The sequence below is a fragment of the Nerophis lumbriciformis genome, linkage group LG28 (assembly GCF_033978685.3).
Source record: "Nerophis lumbriciformis linkage group LG28, RoL_Nlum_v2.1, whole genome shotgun sequence".
NCBI classification, from domain to species: domain Eukaryota; kingdom Metazoa; phylum Chordata; class Actinopteri; order Syngnathiformes; family Syngnathidae; genus Nerophis; species Nerophis lumbriciformis.
In genome coordinates, this window is record NC_084575.2 from 258,401 (window position 1) to 274,229 (window position 15,829).

At 38.2% G+C, this 15,829-nt stretch overlaps 2 protein-coding genes across 2 annotated transcripts in view; both read right to left on the reverse strand.

Annotated features, from left to right (window-relative positions):
- LOC140680196 (uncharacterized) overlaps window positions 1–15,829 on the reverse strand; it is a 104,035-nt gene that overhangs the window by 50,128 nt on the left and 38,078 nt on the right. The window lies entirely within an intron of this gene.
- LOC140680201 (uncharacterized) overlaps window positions 10,551–15,829 on the reverse strand; it is a 194,826-nt gene continuing 189,547 nt past the window's right edge. Inside the window, exon 2 of the mRNA XM_072916644.1 lies at window positions 10,551–12,154. Within this exon, the coding sequence (XP_072772745.1) occupies window positions 11,142–12,104 (963 nt within the window). The 5' untranslated portion in view covers window positions 12,105–12,154 and the 3' untranslated portion in view covers window positions 10,551–11,141. The remainder of the gene's footprint in view (window positions 12,155–15,829) is intronic.

Genomic DNA, 15,829 nt, shown 5'->3' on the forward strand with positions numbered 1-15,829 from the left:
ATGATAATGAAAAATGAGGTAAAAGCCAAAGTGAAAGTGAAACTAAGCTACTGCCTCTCGCCTACACGTCAATTTATTGTGCGGTAGCCAAAAGTCACCAGTAGATGGCAGTACAGTATTGTAAAGTCCTACATATAGAACCATTGAAATGTTGCTGGTCATATTAATAAAACGCTAAATCCTTTATTTTTGACAAAATACCTCTAGTAGTGATACAAATGTGCTCTGGCAAAATAATATTATTTCCTTTGTTTGGCTTGAAAGAAGCTATGAAAATAAACATGACAAAAAGTGAGTAAATCTCCGCCATTTTAGTTTTTTTTTTTTTTTTTAATTCTCAGGAAGAAAAAAAAAGGTTGTAGATGATGTGAAAGGACCAAATCCTCTGTTTAATAATAATATGAATAATAATAATAATCCATTTTATTTATATGGTGCCTTTCTAGAAACGACACAAACATTACAACATTGAAAATATAAGACAGAACATGTCAGTTTAGACAAGAAACTAGAAATAGCTCAAATTAAAGTGAATACGCATTCTAGAATAAGTGTGTTCTTGATTTGAAAAGACTAAATAATAATAATAATACATTTTATTTATAAGGCGCCTTTCTGGGCACTCAAGGACACCGTACAAAATCACAACAATACAATCAAATTGAATAAAAAAACAAAACAACAACAACAAAGAGAAAAGAACAGATGATTACAATGACTAATCAGTCAGGAATAGGTGTGTTTTGAGTCTTGATTTGAAGAGGGATGTTGAATCTAATTTGCGAAGGTCTGGTGGTAAAGAGTTCCAAAGATGCATTGGCCGCTTCTGAGACAGGCTCGATGGTTTTAGTCTTTTAACGGAAGTGAGTCTTGCTTTTTCAAGCAGCACATTTTTCAGCACTGCATTTTTTAACAGAAGTTTTATGCACTGAATTTTCAACTAACTGTAGCGTTTCGGTTCGAAACGGATTCTAAAAAAGATCATTTCTGAATCCAAATACACAAAAACAGGTGCCAACAAGAAAGAAAAGTAGGTTTTGTATTATAGGATCCCAACCTAAGAGGGGTTTTGAGACAAGAAAACAATTAAAAGCCTTGAAATTAATATAAGAAAATTCCAATTAAATCTCATTGAAATAAAGTGCCCTGGTTTAAGAGGACACCTTTAAATGTCAGCAGCAACATGAAAATAACTGACCTTTAACTATGGTGTTTTTAGAGGTGAACATTATTATAGGACATACACACAATACACATGATTATAGGACAGACACACAATAAACATTATAATAGGACATACACACAATAAACATGATTATAGGACATACACACAATAAACATGATTATAGGACATAAACATTATTATAGGACATACACACAATAAACATGATTATAGGACATGCACACAATAAACATGATTATAGGACATACACACAATAAACATGATTATAGGACAAACACACAATACACATGATTATAGGACAAACACACAATAAACATTATTATAGGACATACACACAATAAAAATGATTATAGGACATACACACAATAAACATGATTATAGGACATGCACACAATAAACATGATTATAGGACATACACACAATAAACATGATTATAGGACATACACACAATAAACATGATTATAGGACATACACACAATAAACATTATTATAGGACATACACACAATAAACATGATTATATGACATAAACATTATTATAGGACATACACACAATAAACATGATTATAGGACATACACACAATAAACATGATTATAGGACATACACACAATAAACATGATTATAGGACATACACACAATAAACATGATTATAGGACATACACACAATAAACATTATTATAGGACATACACACAATAAACATGATTATATGTGTACGGGAGCCTGTAAAGGACTGTATATTACCTTGGGGGATGCTCTAATTTTCACTATTTACCCAATAACCTAGTCTAGGAGAGAGTGAGAGGAGACAACTTATTTAGTTAAACTATTTACTATATACCATATAACATACAATAATCAGACAATAATAAACACACATTAATTACACTCATACACTTATCACCACTCACACGCTACCTCCCCAATAGAACCTCCCGCACTAAACCAATTACACAACACACACACAGTCCAACCTGGGCCCCTTGGCTGGGCCAGAAGATAGTCTGTTGTGGTCCTGCTGTATCGTTGGTGCACGTAGGGGTGGGGTGGGGTGAGTTGCAACTGCTGGATACCAAGGGGGCGTAGGAGAGGGGGGACACCTCCCGTTGTAGAGAAGAGAAGAGAATGGGGGGCCTCGGCCGTGCTTCCTCTTAGCTCGCCTCACGAGTCCAGTCTGGAGCGAGAGGAGAACCAGCCTCGTCCTGGGTCACCTCTCTGTCGACTAGTCCGTGAGCGCGTGCTATTAACACTCGTGCCTCGCGCTGTCCACTTCCCTCGCAGCAATGTAGCCACGATAGCACACAACTAAACTCTACAATGTTCAAACTCGCTCTCCAAACAGTAAAACAGTCACAGGGAAGAGTGTCTCTTAAATAAACTTAATCCAAATGTGACTGAACCTGGCGTTCGTGAAGTCACGGTGCAGCAAACAAACACAGGTGCGAGCTGCGGTGAGCTAACTAGCGGTTAGCATGCGCTTCACCTCCTACTGGCAACGTGAAGCGCCCAAATGTCCTTAAACGTAAACTCGTGTACTAACTGTCACTTATGACACACTTAAATAAGAAGCATAGAGTAGTTACTTCTTCGATCTGCAACTATGGTGAACTCTATCTCCCGTGTAATACTACCGACGCTCCGCTGCCTGTCAATGCTGGAGCTCTTTTAACGCTTTTTTCTACCTGCCGGCGGAAACGGAACTGCCCGTAACCATGGCAACCGTAACCGTAGCAACGGTTAAACAACTTAAAGAAAATACATTTCACCTTCCCAAACAACACATATGAAATAGAAATGAATAATAATAATTAATCCCTTAACAGAAATGATCTATCTATTAAACTAAAAGGGACAATTTACACAAATATGAAAACCTTCAGAACAATATGACATAAACATGATTATAGGACATACACACAATAAACATGATTATAGGACATACACACAATAAACATGATTATAGGACATACACACAATAAACATGATTAGATTTAGATTTGTATTAAGGATCCCCATTAGCTGGTTGCCACAACAACCCACTAGTCTTCCTGGGGTCCAAAAACTCAATACAATTACAAGTAAAAGCATATAATTATAACTACACAATACAGAAAAAAAATGAAAATAAAAGCATCAATAAGAAAACAAGCAAACAATTTACAGTCACAGAATAATAATTACCACATAAATTTAACTACACAATATAAAACCAAACAAATCATCAACGAGCAAACTAATTTAAAGACTCAGATAAAATATTACTTTCTTTTTAAAAAGCTGTTTACTTTCAATGCCGGTGATAATTTGAGGCAGGTTATTCCAGAGCGATACAGATCTACAAATAAAAGATTTCCACAAAGCATTCTTCCTGGGACGAGGGAGTACAAAATGCCCCTCACTAGACGCCCTGGTGTTATGATTATGTATAGTGCTACTGTCAACTATTTGGGCCATGAGAAAAGCAGGAGTTTTGCTAGCGGTTACTGATTTGAACAATATCAGAGTATTCGCTGACAACCTGTTCTGCACTGTTAGCCAGGAAAGACCTACTCAGTGGCCTAGTGGTTAGAGTGTTCGCCCTGAGATCGGTAGGTTGTGAGTTCAAACCCCGGCCGGGTCATACCAAAGACTATAAAAATGGGAGCCATTACCTCCCTGCTTGGCACTCAGCATCAAAGGTTGGAATTGGGGGTTAAATCACCAAAAATGATTCCCGCTGCTGCCCACTGCTCCCCTCACCTCCCAGGGGGTGAACAAGGGGATGGGTCAATTGCAGAGGACACATTTCACCACACCTAGTGTGTGTGTGACAGTCATTGGTACTTTAACTTTATGTATTTGGTTCACATTGGTTCTTAGTGAACAACCCAGAACCAGCCTTGCTTCCCTATTCTGGACAATCTGGAGTTTACTGATCTCACCACTTGCAACAGACGCCCAAACTGGAGAACAATAGTCCAGATGACACAAGACTAAACTCTTAACAATCTGACAAAGAAGAGGTGGATCAACAAAAGCAGCACATTTCCTGGAAATACCAACAGCCCTTCCCATCTTTGTAACTATATCCATCCATCCATTTTCTACCGCTTGTCCCTTTTGGGGTCGCTGGAGCCTATCTCAGCTACAATCGGGCGGAAGGCAGGGTACACCCTGGACAAGTCGCCACCTCATCACAGGGCCAATATCACTGATATGATTTGACCAGGATAGAGTGCAGTCCAGCATCACTCCAAGGAGCTTGGCACTTCTGACTTTGGGTCACAAGATAATCCTTGCCTAGTCCCCAATACAATACTTTTGGTTTTTGCGATGTTAAGGACAAGTGTGTTACATACTGTCCAGTCATGCCCAGCTTTTAGTTCCTCACTCAATACTACATTAAGTACACTGCATGATATAAGGTTGCATCATCAGCATAAAGAACCAATCTTGCACGCCCGGTAGCCCAAGGTAAATCATTTGTGAATATAGAAAAAAGTAAAGGTCCTCGGCAACTTCCCTGTGGAACACCACAATCCAAACTTCTGCTATTAGACAAACTGCCGTTAAGATACACCTGTTGTGATCTTGAGGACAAATATCCACATTAAAGCCGAAGTATTAAAACCATAACATTTAAGTTTCTCTATTAAAAGAGAGTGGTCAATCACGTCAAATGCAGCACTAAAATCTAACAGCACAGCTCCAACCAACATAGAATTATCTAGAGCATTAAGCCAATCGTCCGTCATTTGTATAAGAGCAGTGGACGTAGAGTGGCCCGTTCTATATGCATGTTGAGAATCAGTTGCTAGCCCATTTGATTGAAAGTAAGCTTGAATTTGTGCATAGACACATTTCTCCAGTATTTTACATAACCCAGGTAGGATGCTTATTGGTCTAGAATTGCCCTCATTGAAAGACAATTTGTGCAGAGGAGTAACCTTAGCCACCTTTCATATCTTTGGACACAGGCCCACTTGTAAACATGTATTAAAAATATGACAAACAGGCACTGGTATGGCCCCACTATGGACTGGACTCTTACTATTATGTTGGATCCACTATGGACTGGACTCTCACAATATTATGTCAGACCCACTCGACATCCATTGCTTTCGGTCTCCCCTAGAGGGGGGGTGGTTACCCACATATGCGGTCCTCTCCAAGGTTTCTCATAGTCATTCACATCGACGTCCCACTGGGGTGAGTTTTTCCTTGCCCTTATGTGGGCTTTGTACCGAGGATGTCGTTGTGGCTTGTGCAGCCCTTTGAGACACTTGTGATTTAGGGCTATATAAATAAAGATTGATTGATTGATTGATTGATATGATACCAGCAGTCATTCTCAGTAACTTACTATCCAGGTTGTCTACACCAGCTACTTTGTTGTCCGGAAGAGAGTGTAGTAACCTTTCAACCTCACTGACTTCAGTCTGATGAAAATTGAATTCACAGTCCTTATTATCCATTATAATATTCCTAATGAGGTCAGCTGATGTGTTGTTATTGGATATATGCATGCCATGCCTTAATTGAGATACCTTGTCAACATAATATTTATTAAAATGATTGGCAATGTCACATGGCTTAGTGAGTACCAACCCATTTGATTCCACGGACATTGTTCTTTCTAGCCATGATTTCATTCAAAACATTCCATAAGTTTTTGCTGTCATATCTCACATCATATAACCTCAGTTTGTAATATTCCCTTTTTTTCAGTTTGTTTAACTTTGTGACCTGGTTTCTTAAGGAACAGTACTTATGCCTGTCATCAATTAAACCGGAGTTGACGGAGGCTTTTTTAGCCATGTGTCTTTCTGTCATTAAACTCCTAAGTCCATTATCAATCCATGGGGCAGACTTAGTTTGGACAGAAAACTTTTTCAAAGGGGCATGCTTGTCCACAACACTCATGGACATTAACATAAATAAGTCCAGTGCAGCCTCAGGTTCTTCCTCGCTGCACACCTCCTTCCAGGATATATCATCAATAAAACAGTCTTCATCAAATCTCTTATAAGACTTTGTAAAAATAATTTTCGTTTAGGAACCCTTGTCTTTCTAGTGACTGCTATTATATTGTGGTCAGTAAAACCTACAGGAACCGAGACTGCTTTGGAGCATTGGTCAGGAACATTTGTATAAATATGATCAATGCATGTAGCTAATATAATACCATAACCACCTACACCTATTCTCGTGGGAGGGGCAACAATTTGGGACAGATTGCAAGCATTTAAAATGGATAGTAACTTATTTTTGTTTGTACACCCCTGTCCCAGCCACTCAACATTCATATCACCCATTCATATAACTCCTTCAGATACAGAGCATCAGCACTAGGAGGCCTATAGAAATAGCATACTAGAATTGCTTTCAAATACCTGCACACAAATAGCTTCAATGCTCTCCCTAAATCATACTTGCCAACCTTGAGACCTCCGATTTCGGGAGGAGGGGGGTGGGGCGGGGCGTGGTTGGGGGCGTGGTTAGGAGGGGAGGAGTATATTGACAGCTAGAATTCACCAAGTCAAGTATTTCATACATATACAGTGTATATATATACATATATATATATATATATATATATATATATATATATATATATATATATATATATATATATATATATATATATATATATATATATATATGTATATATGTATGTATATATATGTATATACATATATATGTATATATATATGTATATGTATATATATATGTATATATATGTATATATATGTATATATATATATATATATATATATATATATATATATATATATATATATATATATATATATATATATATACATATCCTGAAAATATGCAAACAAGACTGTGTTTAGATAATTGATACTTCAAACTTGCATAAATAAATATTAAGGAATATAATATAATTTGGCTTCTGAGAGTTTCAAATTGTAATGAATAAAATGCTAAAGTTGTTGATAAACAAGCAATTATTTTAATAATTAAATATGGTCATTTTAAATGAATTATTATGATAATTTAAAATCAATTATTTCAAATATGTTTATTTTAATGTATAATTGTATGGCTGGATGTATTAAGGAGTCAGGAAAAAATACAAATAAAAATACAATTAATTTTGATGTTTTTAGCAAAATATAGTACACATGTATTTAGTTTTTTTTTGTGTAAATTAATAAATATATTTATTTTTAGGTAAGATAAACATAATAATACAATTTATCTCGAGTCTGGATGATTTAGTTCTTGTCACCCTGTTGTCCTCCCGTCATGAAAAAAGGCTGTCCTCACTCAGGTCCGCATGGAGCTGGAGGGGGCGTGGCTTCCAGCTCCGACTGAAAATCGGGAGATTTTCGGGAGAATATTTGTCCCGGGAGGTTTTCGGGAGAGGCGCTGAATTTCGGGAGTCTCCCGGAAAATTCGGGAGGGTTGGCAAGTATGCCCTAAATGATAAATGATTCTGAACATAAATAGCCACCCCATCCCCAAACCTGTTCCTAGCTTTCCTAAAAATTGAGAACCCCTCAATGGCTACAACTGAATCAGAAAAGGAATCATCAAGGTGGGTCTCAGAAATGGCAAAGATAAGAATAAAATGATCTCTGATAATACACTCTACTTCCTGATACTTATTACGCAGGCTGCATACATTTACGTGAGCTAACACCAGGCCCCGATGAAGGCCCAGCTTAGTGCAGGACATAACAGTACTGGAAGTAGTCATGACACCAAGATGCTAAAAACACCCACGAATGCCCATTCTAAAAAAGCCAGGGGGTAACCTTTGGGTCCGGATACAGCTGTCCATTTATAAAGTTAAAGTAGCAATGATTGTCACACACACACAAGGTGTGGCAAAATTATTCTCTGCATTTGACCCATCACCCTTGATCACCCCCTTGGGAGGTGAGGGGAGCAGTGGGCAGCAGCGGTGGCCACGCCCGGGAATCATTTTTGGTGATTTAACCCCCAATCTCAACCCTTGATGCTGAGTGCCAAGCAGGGAGGTAATTGGTCCCATTTTTTAAAGTCTTTTTACGTACAGCTTATCGACTGTTAGTGCCACTCTCTTGTTCTGGGCTCGGTTCTCTCTCATGATCGGCGACAGTTTCTTTCTCCTATCGTTGATCTCTGCCGGAAAGTGGTCATTTAACCAGAGAGAGGTCCCTTTCAGCTCCTTTCCTCTGCTTTTCACCAACTCTTTGTGCTTAAAATGCTCAAAACGAGCTATTATGGGACAGACTTTATTGTCCACAGGTCTGCCCATTCTGTGCACTCTGGGGAAAGTTATATCTCTTACCACCTCCGGGGAGAGTTTGAGCTTATCCGACATGAACTCTCTTACAGTTTTTTCCGGATCGGCGTTGCTCTCTCGGATCCCCAAGAATATGAGATTGTCTCTCATGTCCCTGCACTGTACATCCAACAGCGTGTCTTTAATGCGCCTATTGTTCGCGGTGAGAAAGTCGGTAGATCTCTGCATGTCAGTCATCGCGTCTCTCAGAAAGGCATTATCCTTTCTTAGATGCTCAATCTCCTTCTGACTGAATTCCAGGCTACTTCTCAAGTCACGGATGTCCTGCTGTATTGCATCCAGAATATCCAGCTTGCTCAGTCTCGCGTTGATCGATTCCAATACCGATGGTAAGGGCTGTACAATGATAATAAAATGCCTCATAGCCGATTATACAAATGTGATGAATTCATCTTGATACTGTCCTGCCACAGTGAATATGTTTCCCTTTTAAAGGGCAAAGTCCTCCCAGGGTCTTTTGTCCTAATGACTGTCTGGATAAAGTGAGGAGACTATAATTTAGGAAAACAATTTATTTCACAAATGGACTAGAATAAGTAACACATTTTTACAGGTAGCTAAATTCGACAGAACACCTGCATCATCTTCTCAACAACACCCACATTCTTACATACAACATATTTTAAAATGGCGGTAATAAATAAATACAAAGTGTATTCGGATACAAACAATTATTGAAGATGTTAACTCTATTAAAGGACATATATGTGCACATGTATGCACTGATTAAAAATACAGAATTATAATGCCCACCTTTAGACTTTCTCCATCAAATGCCATTTTGCTTTTTCCTCCTTCTTCTTCTTTTTCTTTCTATTTCCAGCAGACTAGTAGAAGATCTTTGGTGTATTGCTGCCCTCCACAGGTTCTTAACGGGATTTCCTCCTTCTGTCCTATGGCCCACACTACAGACTTGGACACAAACAGGACAGGAAGTGAAAAGCAGCTTTAAGGAGGTCAAAAGAAAATGTATGCATTCTTTCCAACGGCCGCTGGGTGGCAGCAGAGGCTCCATGTATTACCTGAAGAAACATTTGACTTCTGACCTTTCCACATTATTTATCTCATCTGTACTGCTGCAGTTCAGCTCACTGAGGATGTAAGCTCCATTTTAGTATTTTAATTATCTTTAATTATTCATAAACAGTCTTAAAACAAACCATTATTATCATTACTGCCTCATTTTTGTCCCACTCTCTACTAATTCAAACAATTCTAGCACAAAAACATTCAGGATGTTCATACAAACAATATTACACATCCCCAAACGTACCACTTTATTATGGTATTAATATCATATATTATTACATTGAATATTCACATGTTTATAATAGTGCTGAACATTTTTATTTCCCCTCTGGAATTAATAAAGTATTTCTGATTCTGATAATGACATCACTCTCATAAAGCTTTTAAAGCTGAATATGTTTTTTACCATAGCTCAGCTTCACAATGTTGGAATATTGACTGCTGATATTAATATTCTTCTATTGTTTAGAATATTACACTTTACTCTTTTTCTTTGCTCAAATGAACAGGATGAAAGTGTCTTTAATTGTCACTACTGAGTGTAACTATATATAATTATGTGTATAATAATCTTACATTCTTCACCTTCATTACCGCTTGATTTAACTCTCATCTTATTTTATCCAGAAAGAACTTGACCATAAAAAGATGGCTGCACATCAATAAACTGTCACTAAACTTCAATAAAACTAAATATATCATATTTGGAGATTGTAAAAAATGTAAAACAGAAATTATGATGGATAATATTGAAATGAAAGGAATAAAGGTAATCACATGTATAGGAGTTAATATAGATGATGAAGTAAGCTGGACACTACATATAAATCATACACATAAAACATTAAAAAAATGGAGTGCAATAATAAATAGAATAAAGTACATACTTACAAATATTGACTACAATTATTGTACCCAACTTCAGTTGAAGCATACATTGTTTATTGCATAAAGGTCTGGGGACATACATATAAAACAATCACACAACAATCATCATATTACACAAGAGAGTAATAAAGACAATTAAGAGAATGGATTATAGAGACCCAACAAATGATTCATAAAGTCACACATTTTAAAAGTAAATGATCTTGTATAAAAGACAACAGCTCAAATGATGTATAAAGTAAATAATAATATGCTTCCAGAAGTGGTCCAGAAGATGTTTCAAATGTGAACCAGTAAATATGAACTAAGAAGGATTTATGTGTACTCAAAAGCAAAGGTATGAACACATGTAAAACAAATATGTACATCATATAAAGGAGTTCATATATAGAACCCATCATTATTTCAAAAAACATATACAAAACACTATTATGAATAATTATAAAAGTGAATTATGAATATCTACATATAAAATGTTAATTGAATGTAACATATTTTATGTACTGTTTATTTCCACCTTTTCAGTCCAATTGTTCTGTTCATTTTAAAGTACACAAATGTGTATATTAACTCATGTACTTGACTGAAATAAAAGCACTAATCTGAAGTGTCTAATCTATAAATGTTAGAATCATATTAACAAGATTGTGTTACACACACAACAATGAAGTCACACATGTTATATGTGCTGATGTTGTTAGAAAGTCAAAGTTAAAGTTTAGACAGTTTATTTCAAATCCTGCAGTTTCATTTGCTGCTGCTGTTCTCACCAGCACACTTGTGTTTCTTACACTGGTACTTATAGGAGAATCTTTCACCACACACACTGCAACTCAACACTTTCTCTCCTGGGTGTCTTCTCATGTGTGCTCTAAGAGTGTTTAGGTGACGAAAGCTTTTGCTGCAGCTTGAGCAGGAGTATGGTTTTTCACCAGAGTGGGTTCTCATGTGTAATTTTAAATGGGGCCTTTGAGTAAAATATTTACCGCAGATTGAACATGAAAAAGGTTTTTCACCAGTGTGTGTTCTCATGTGAACTTTTAAACTTTCATTCATTACAAAACTTTTACCACATTCTGAGCAGGAAAAGGGTTTTTCTCCAGTGTGTCTTCTCATGTGTACTTTTAAACTTTGATTTGTTACCAAACTTTTACCACATTCTGAGCAGGAAAAAGGTTTTTCTCCAGTGTGTATTCTCATGTGTTCTTTTAAACTTTGATTTATTACAAAACTTTGACCACATTCTGAGCAGGAAAAAGGTTTTTCTCCGGTGTGTATTCTCATATGTGTTTTTAGACGACAATGGTATTTAAAAGTTTTGTCACAGTGGGAACATGTGAAGTGAGTGTTGTCAGTGTGACATGTTGCATCATCTTTAGAGTGTTCATCATCAGTGTCAGGAGAGTGTGACGTTGTGTCCTCACTATCTGATAGTGGAGCTAAGATCTTGTCTGCTTGTGATCCTCCACAGTGGTCTCCATCAGCTTCTGTTATCATGTGTTGTGTTGAGCTGCTGCTTGGAGGCTCCGCCTCTCTCTTCTCCTCACTTTCACCTTTGACCTCATCATCTTCACTCTTCACACTGATGAGGTGTCTCTTGTCTTCTTCTATGAAGTGGGGGGTTAGCCGCTGTTTTTCTTCATCCTTAAAGTGGGGGGACTGTGGCTCCTCTTCTTTCACGTGGAGGTGCTGTGACCTCTTCTGCTCCATACTGGAGGACCCCTCCTGCTGCTCAGGTGGACGATATTTTTCACAGACGTCTGCAGGACACAAGAAGACAAACACATGCTGGGATGGAAATAGATAAGATTTTACCATTTCAGATTTCATTTTCGATTCTGCTTTCACGATTCGGTTATTTGTGGACTCACTTTTGCTTTCACGTTCAGTAAAAAGGAGAAGAAACAGGTCGATTAGCATCAACTTTGACTAGTTGAGAAGTAACATGAGCGTACAAAGCCAACAGTGAGGTCTTAAGAGGCACAGATTTTACGGGTCCCCCATGAGGTGCCAGAGGGCCCTAAGGACAATATTCTGCTTTGAAAATATCCATAAAATAAAAATATTTTTGGCAAGAAATTAACAAAATACTACACGTTATTTTGTGGCAATTACAAAAGAATGTCCAGTATTATTCTCAGGACATTCAATCAATCACAACTGGACTGTTAAAGTGAACATATATACATAAATATACAGTATATATATATATATATATATATATATATATATATATATATATATATATATATATATATATATATATATACATACCCCGCCTTCCACCCGATTGTAGCTGAGATAGGCTCCAGCGCCCCCTGCCACTTCGAAAGGGATACGCGGTAGAAAATGGATGGATGGATGGATATATATACATATACACATGCATATATACAGCAGCGATCAAAAGTTGACATACACTTGTAAAGAACATCATGTCATGGCTGTCAATCATTTCTACAACTCTTATTTTGTTGTGATGTAGTGATTGGAGCACATACTTGTTGCTCACTAAAAAAGTTCATGAAGTTTGCTTCTTTGATGAATTTATTATGGCTCTACTGAAAATGTGAGGGTCAAAAGTATACATACAGCAATGTTAATATTTGCTTACATGTCCCTTGGCAAGTTTACCTGCAATAAGGCGCTTTTGGTAGCCATCCACAAGCTTCTGCTTCAATTTTTGACCACTCCTCTTGACAAAATTGGTGCTAAATGTGTTTTTTTTCTGATATAGACTTGTTTCTTCAGCATTGTATAAACGACTTTGGGAAGGCCATTCTAAAACCTTAATTCTAGCCTGATTTAGACATTCCTTGATCACTTTTGAGGTGTGTTTGGGGTCATTGTCCTGTTGGAACACCCAACTGCGCCCAAGACCCAACCTCTGGGGAACATTATCACCAGACCTATGTAAGCGTCAATATATACCTTGATGTTGCAGAAAAAAGACCATATATTCTTTTAACCGATTTCCGAACTCTAAATGGGTGAATTTTGGCGAATGAAACGTCTTTCTAGTATTCGCTCTCCGAGCGATGACGTCACAACATGACGTCACATCGGGAAGCAATCCGCCATTTTCTCAAACACCGAGTCAAATCAGCTCTGTTATTTTCCGTTTTTCGACCGTTTTCCGTACCTTGGAGACATCATGCCTCGTCGGTGTGTTGTCGGAGGGTGTAACAACACCAACAGGGACGGATTCAAGTTGCACCAGTGGCCCAAAGATGCCAAAGTGGCAAGAAATTGGACGTTTGTTCCGCACACTTTACCGACGAAAGCTATGCTACGACAGAGATGGCAAGAATGTGTGGATATCCTGCGACACTCAAAGCAGATGCATTTCCAACGATAAAGTCAAAGAAATCTGCCGCCAGACCCCCATTGAATCTGCCGGAGTGTGTGAGCAATTCAGGGACAAAGGACCTCGCTAGCACGGCAAGCAATGGCGGCAGTTTGTTCCCGCAGACGAGCGAGCTAAACCCCCTGGATGTCTTGGCTCACACCGTCCCTTATGCCACCGAAGATGATCAAGAGAAGAATATCGACCCTAGCTTCCCTGGCCTGCTGACATCAACTCCAAAACTGGACGGATCAGCTTTCAGGAAAAGAGCGCGGATGGGGGTATGTCTACAGAATATATTAATTGATGAAAATTGGGCTGTCTGCACTCCCAAAGTGCATGTTGTTGCCAAATGTATTTCATATGCTGTAAACCTAGTTCATAGTTGTTAGTTTCCTTTAATGCCAAACAAACACATACCAATCGTTGGTTAGAAGGCGATCGCCGAATTCGTCCTCGCTTTCTCCCGTGTCGCTGGCTGTCGTGTCGTTTTCCTCGGTTTCGCTTGCATACGGTTCAAACCGATATGGCTCAATAGCTTCAGTTTCTTCTTCAATTTCATTTTCGCTACCTGCCTCCACACTACAACCATCCGTTTCAATACATGCGTAATCTGTTGAATCGCTTAAGCCGCTGAAATCCCAGTTTGAATCCGAGCTAATGTCGCTATAGCTTGCTGTTCTATCCGCCATGTTTGTTTGTGTTGGCATCACTATGTGACGTCACAGGAAAATGGACGGGTGTATATAACGATGGTTAAAATCAGGCACTTTGAAGCTTTTTTTAGGGATATTGCGTGATGGGTAAAATTTTGAAATAAAACTTCGAAAGAAAATATGCCACTGGGAACGGATTTTTAATGGTTTTAACCCTTCTGAAATTGTGATAATGTTCCCCTTTAAACATTAAACCATAATCTTTGACTTCAAACCTTTTAACTTTAACCATTTGCTATTTTAACTTAAACTTTAAACCTGATAACATTTTAACTTCAGCTTTAAACTTTTACATGAGCTTTAAAGTGGTCAAACACAGTATGCAATCAATGCTCAAATGTAATGCAGTCATTTAACTTGAAGGCAGCAGTTTAAACAAACAAATGAGGATAGTTCAGTAAGTAATTTTACAAGCTTGCAGGTTCAAGTTAAAGGGGAACATCACAGTTTCAGAAGGGTTAAAACCATTAAAAATCAGTTCCCAGTGGCTTATTATATTTTTCGAAGTTTTTTTCAAAATTTTACCCATCACGCAATATCCCTAAAAAAAGCTTCAAAGTGCCTGATTTTAACCATCGTTATAAACACCCGTCCATTTTCCTGTGACGTCACATAGTGATGCCAACACAAACAAACATGGCGGATAGAACAGCAAGCTATAGCGACATTAGCTCGGATTCAGACTCGGATTTCAGCGGCTTAAGCGATTCAACAGATTACGCATGTATTGAAACGGATGGTTGTAGTGTGGAGGCAGGTAGCGAAAACCAAATTGAAGAAGAAACTGAAGCTATTGAGCCATAACGATTTGAACCGTATGCAAGCGAAACCGACGAAAACGACATGACAGCCAGCGACACGGGAGAAAGCGAGGACGAATTCGACGATCGCCTTCTAACCAACGATTGGTATGTGTTTGTTTGGCATTAAAGGAAACTAACAACTATGAACTAGGTTTACAGCATATGAAATACATTTGGCAACAACATGCACTTTGAGAGTGCAGACAGCCCAATTTTCATCAGTTAATATATTCTGTAGACATACCCTCATCTGCACTCTTTTCCTGAAAGCTGATCTGTCCAGTTTTGGAGTTGATGTCAGCAGGCCAGGGAAGCTAGGGTCGATATTCTTCTCTTGATCATCTTCGGTGGCATAAGGGACGGTGTGAGCCAAGACATCCAGGGGGTTTAGCTCGCTCGTCTGCGGGAACAAACTGCCGCCATTGCTTGCCGGGCTAACGAGGTCCTTTGTCCCTGAATTGCTCACACACTCTGTCAGAGAGAGTTTCAATTCCCACCTCCGGAAGAACTTTGAACATGTCACGAGGGAGGCGCTGGACATTGAGTCCGAGTGGACGATGTTCCGTACCT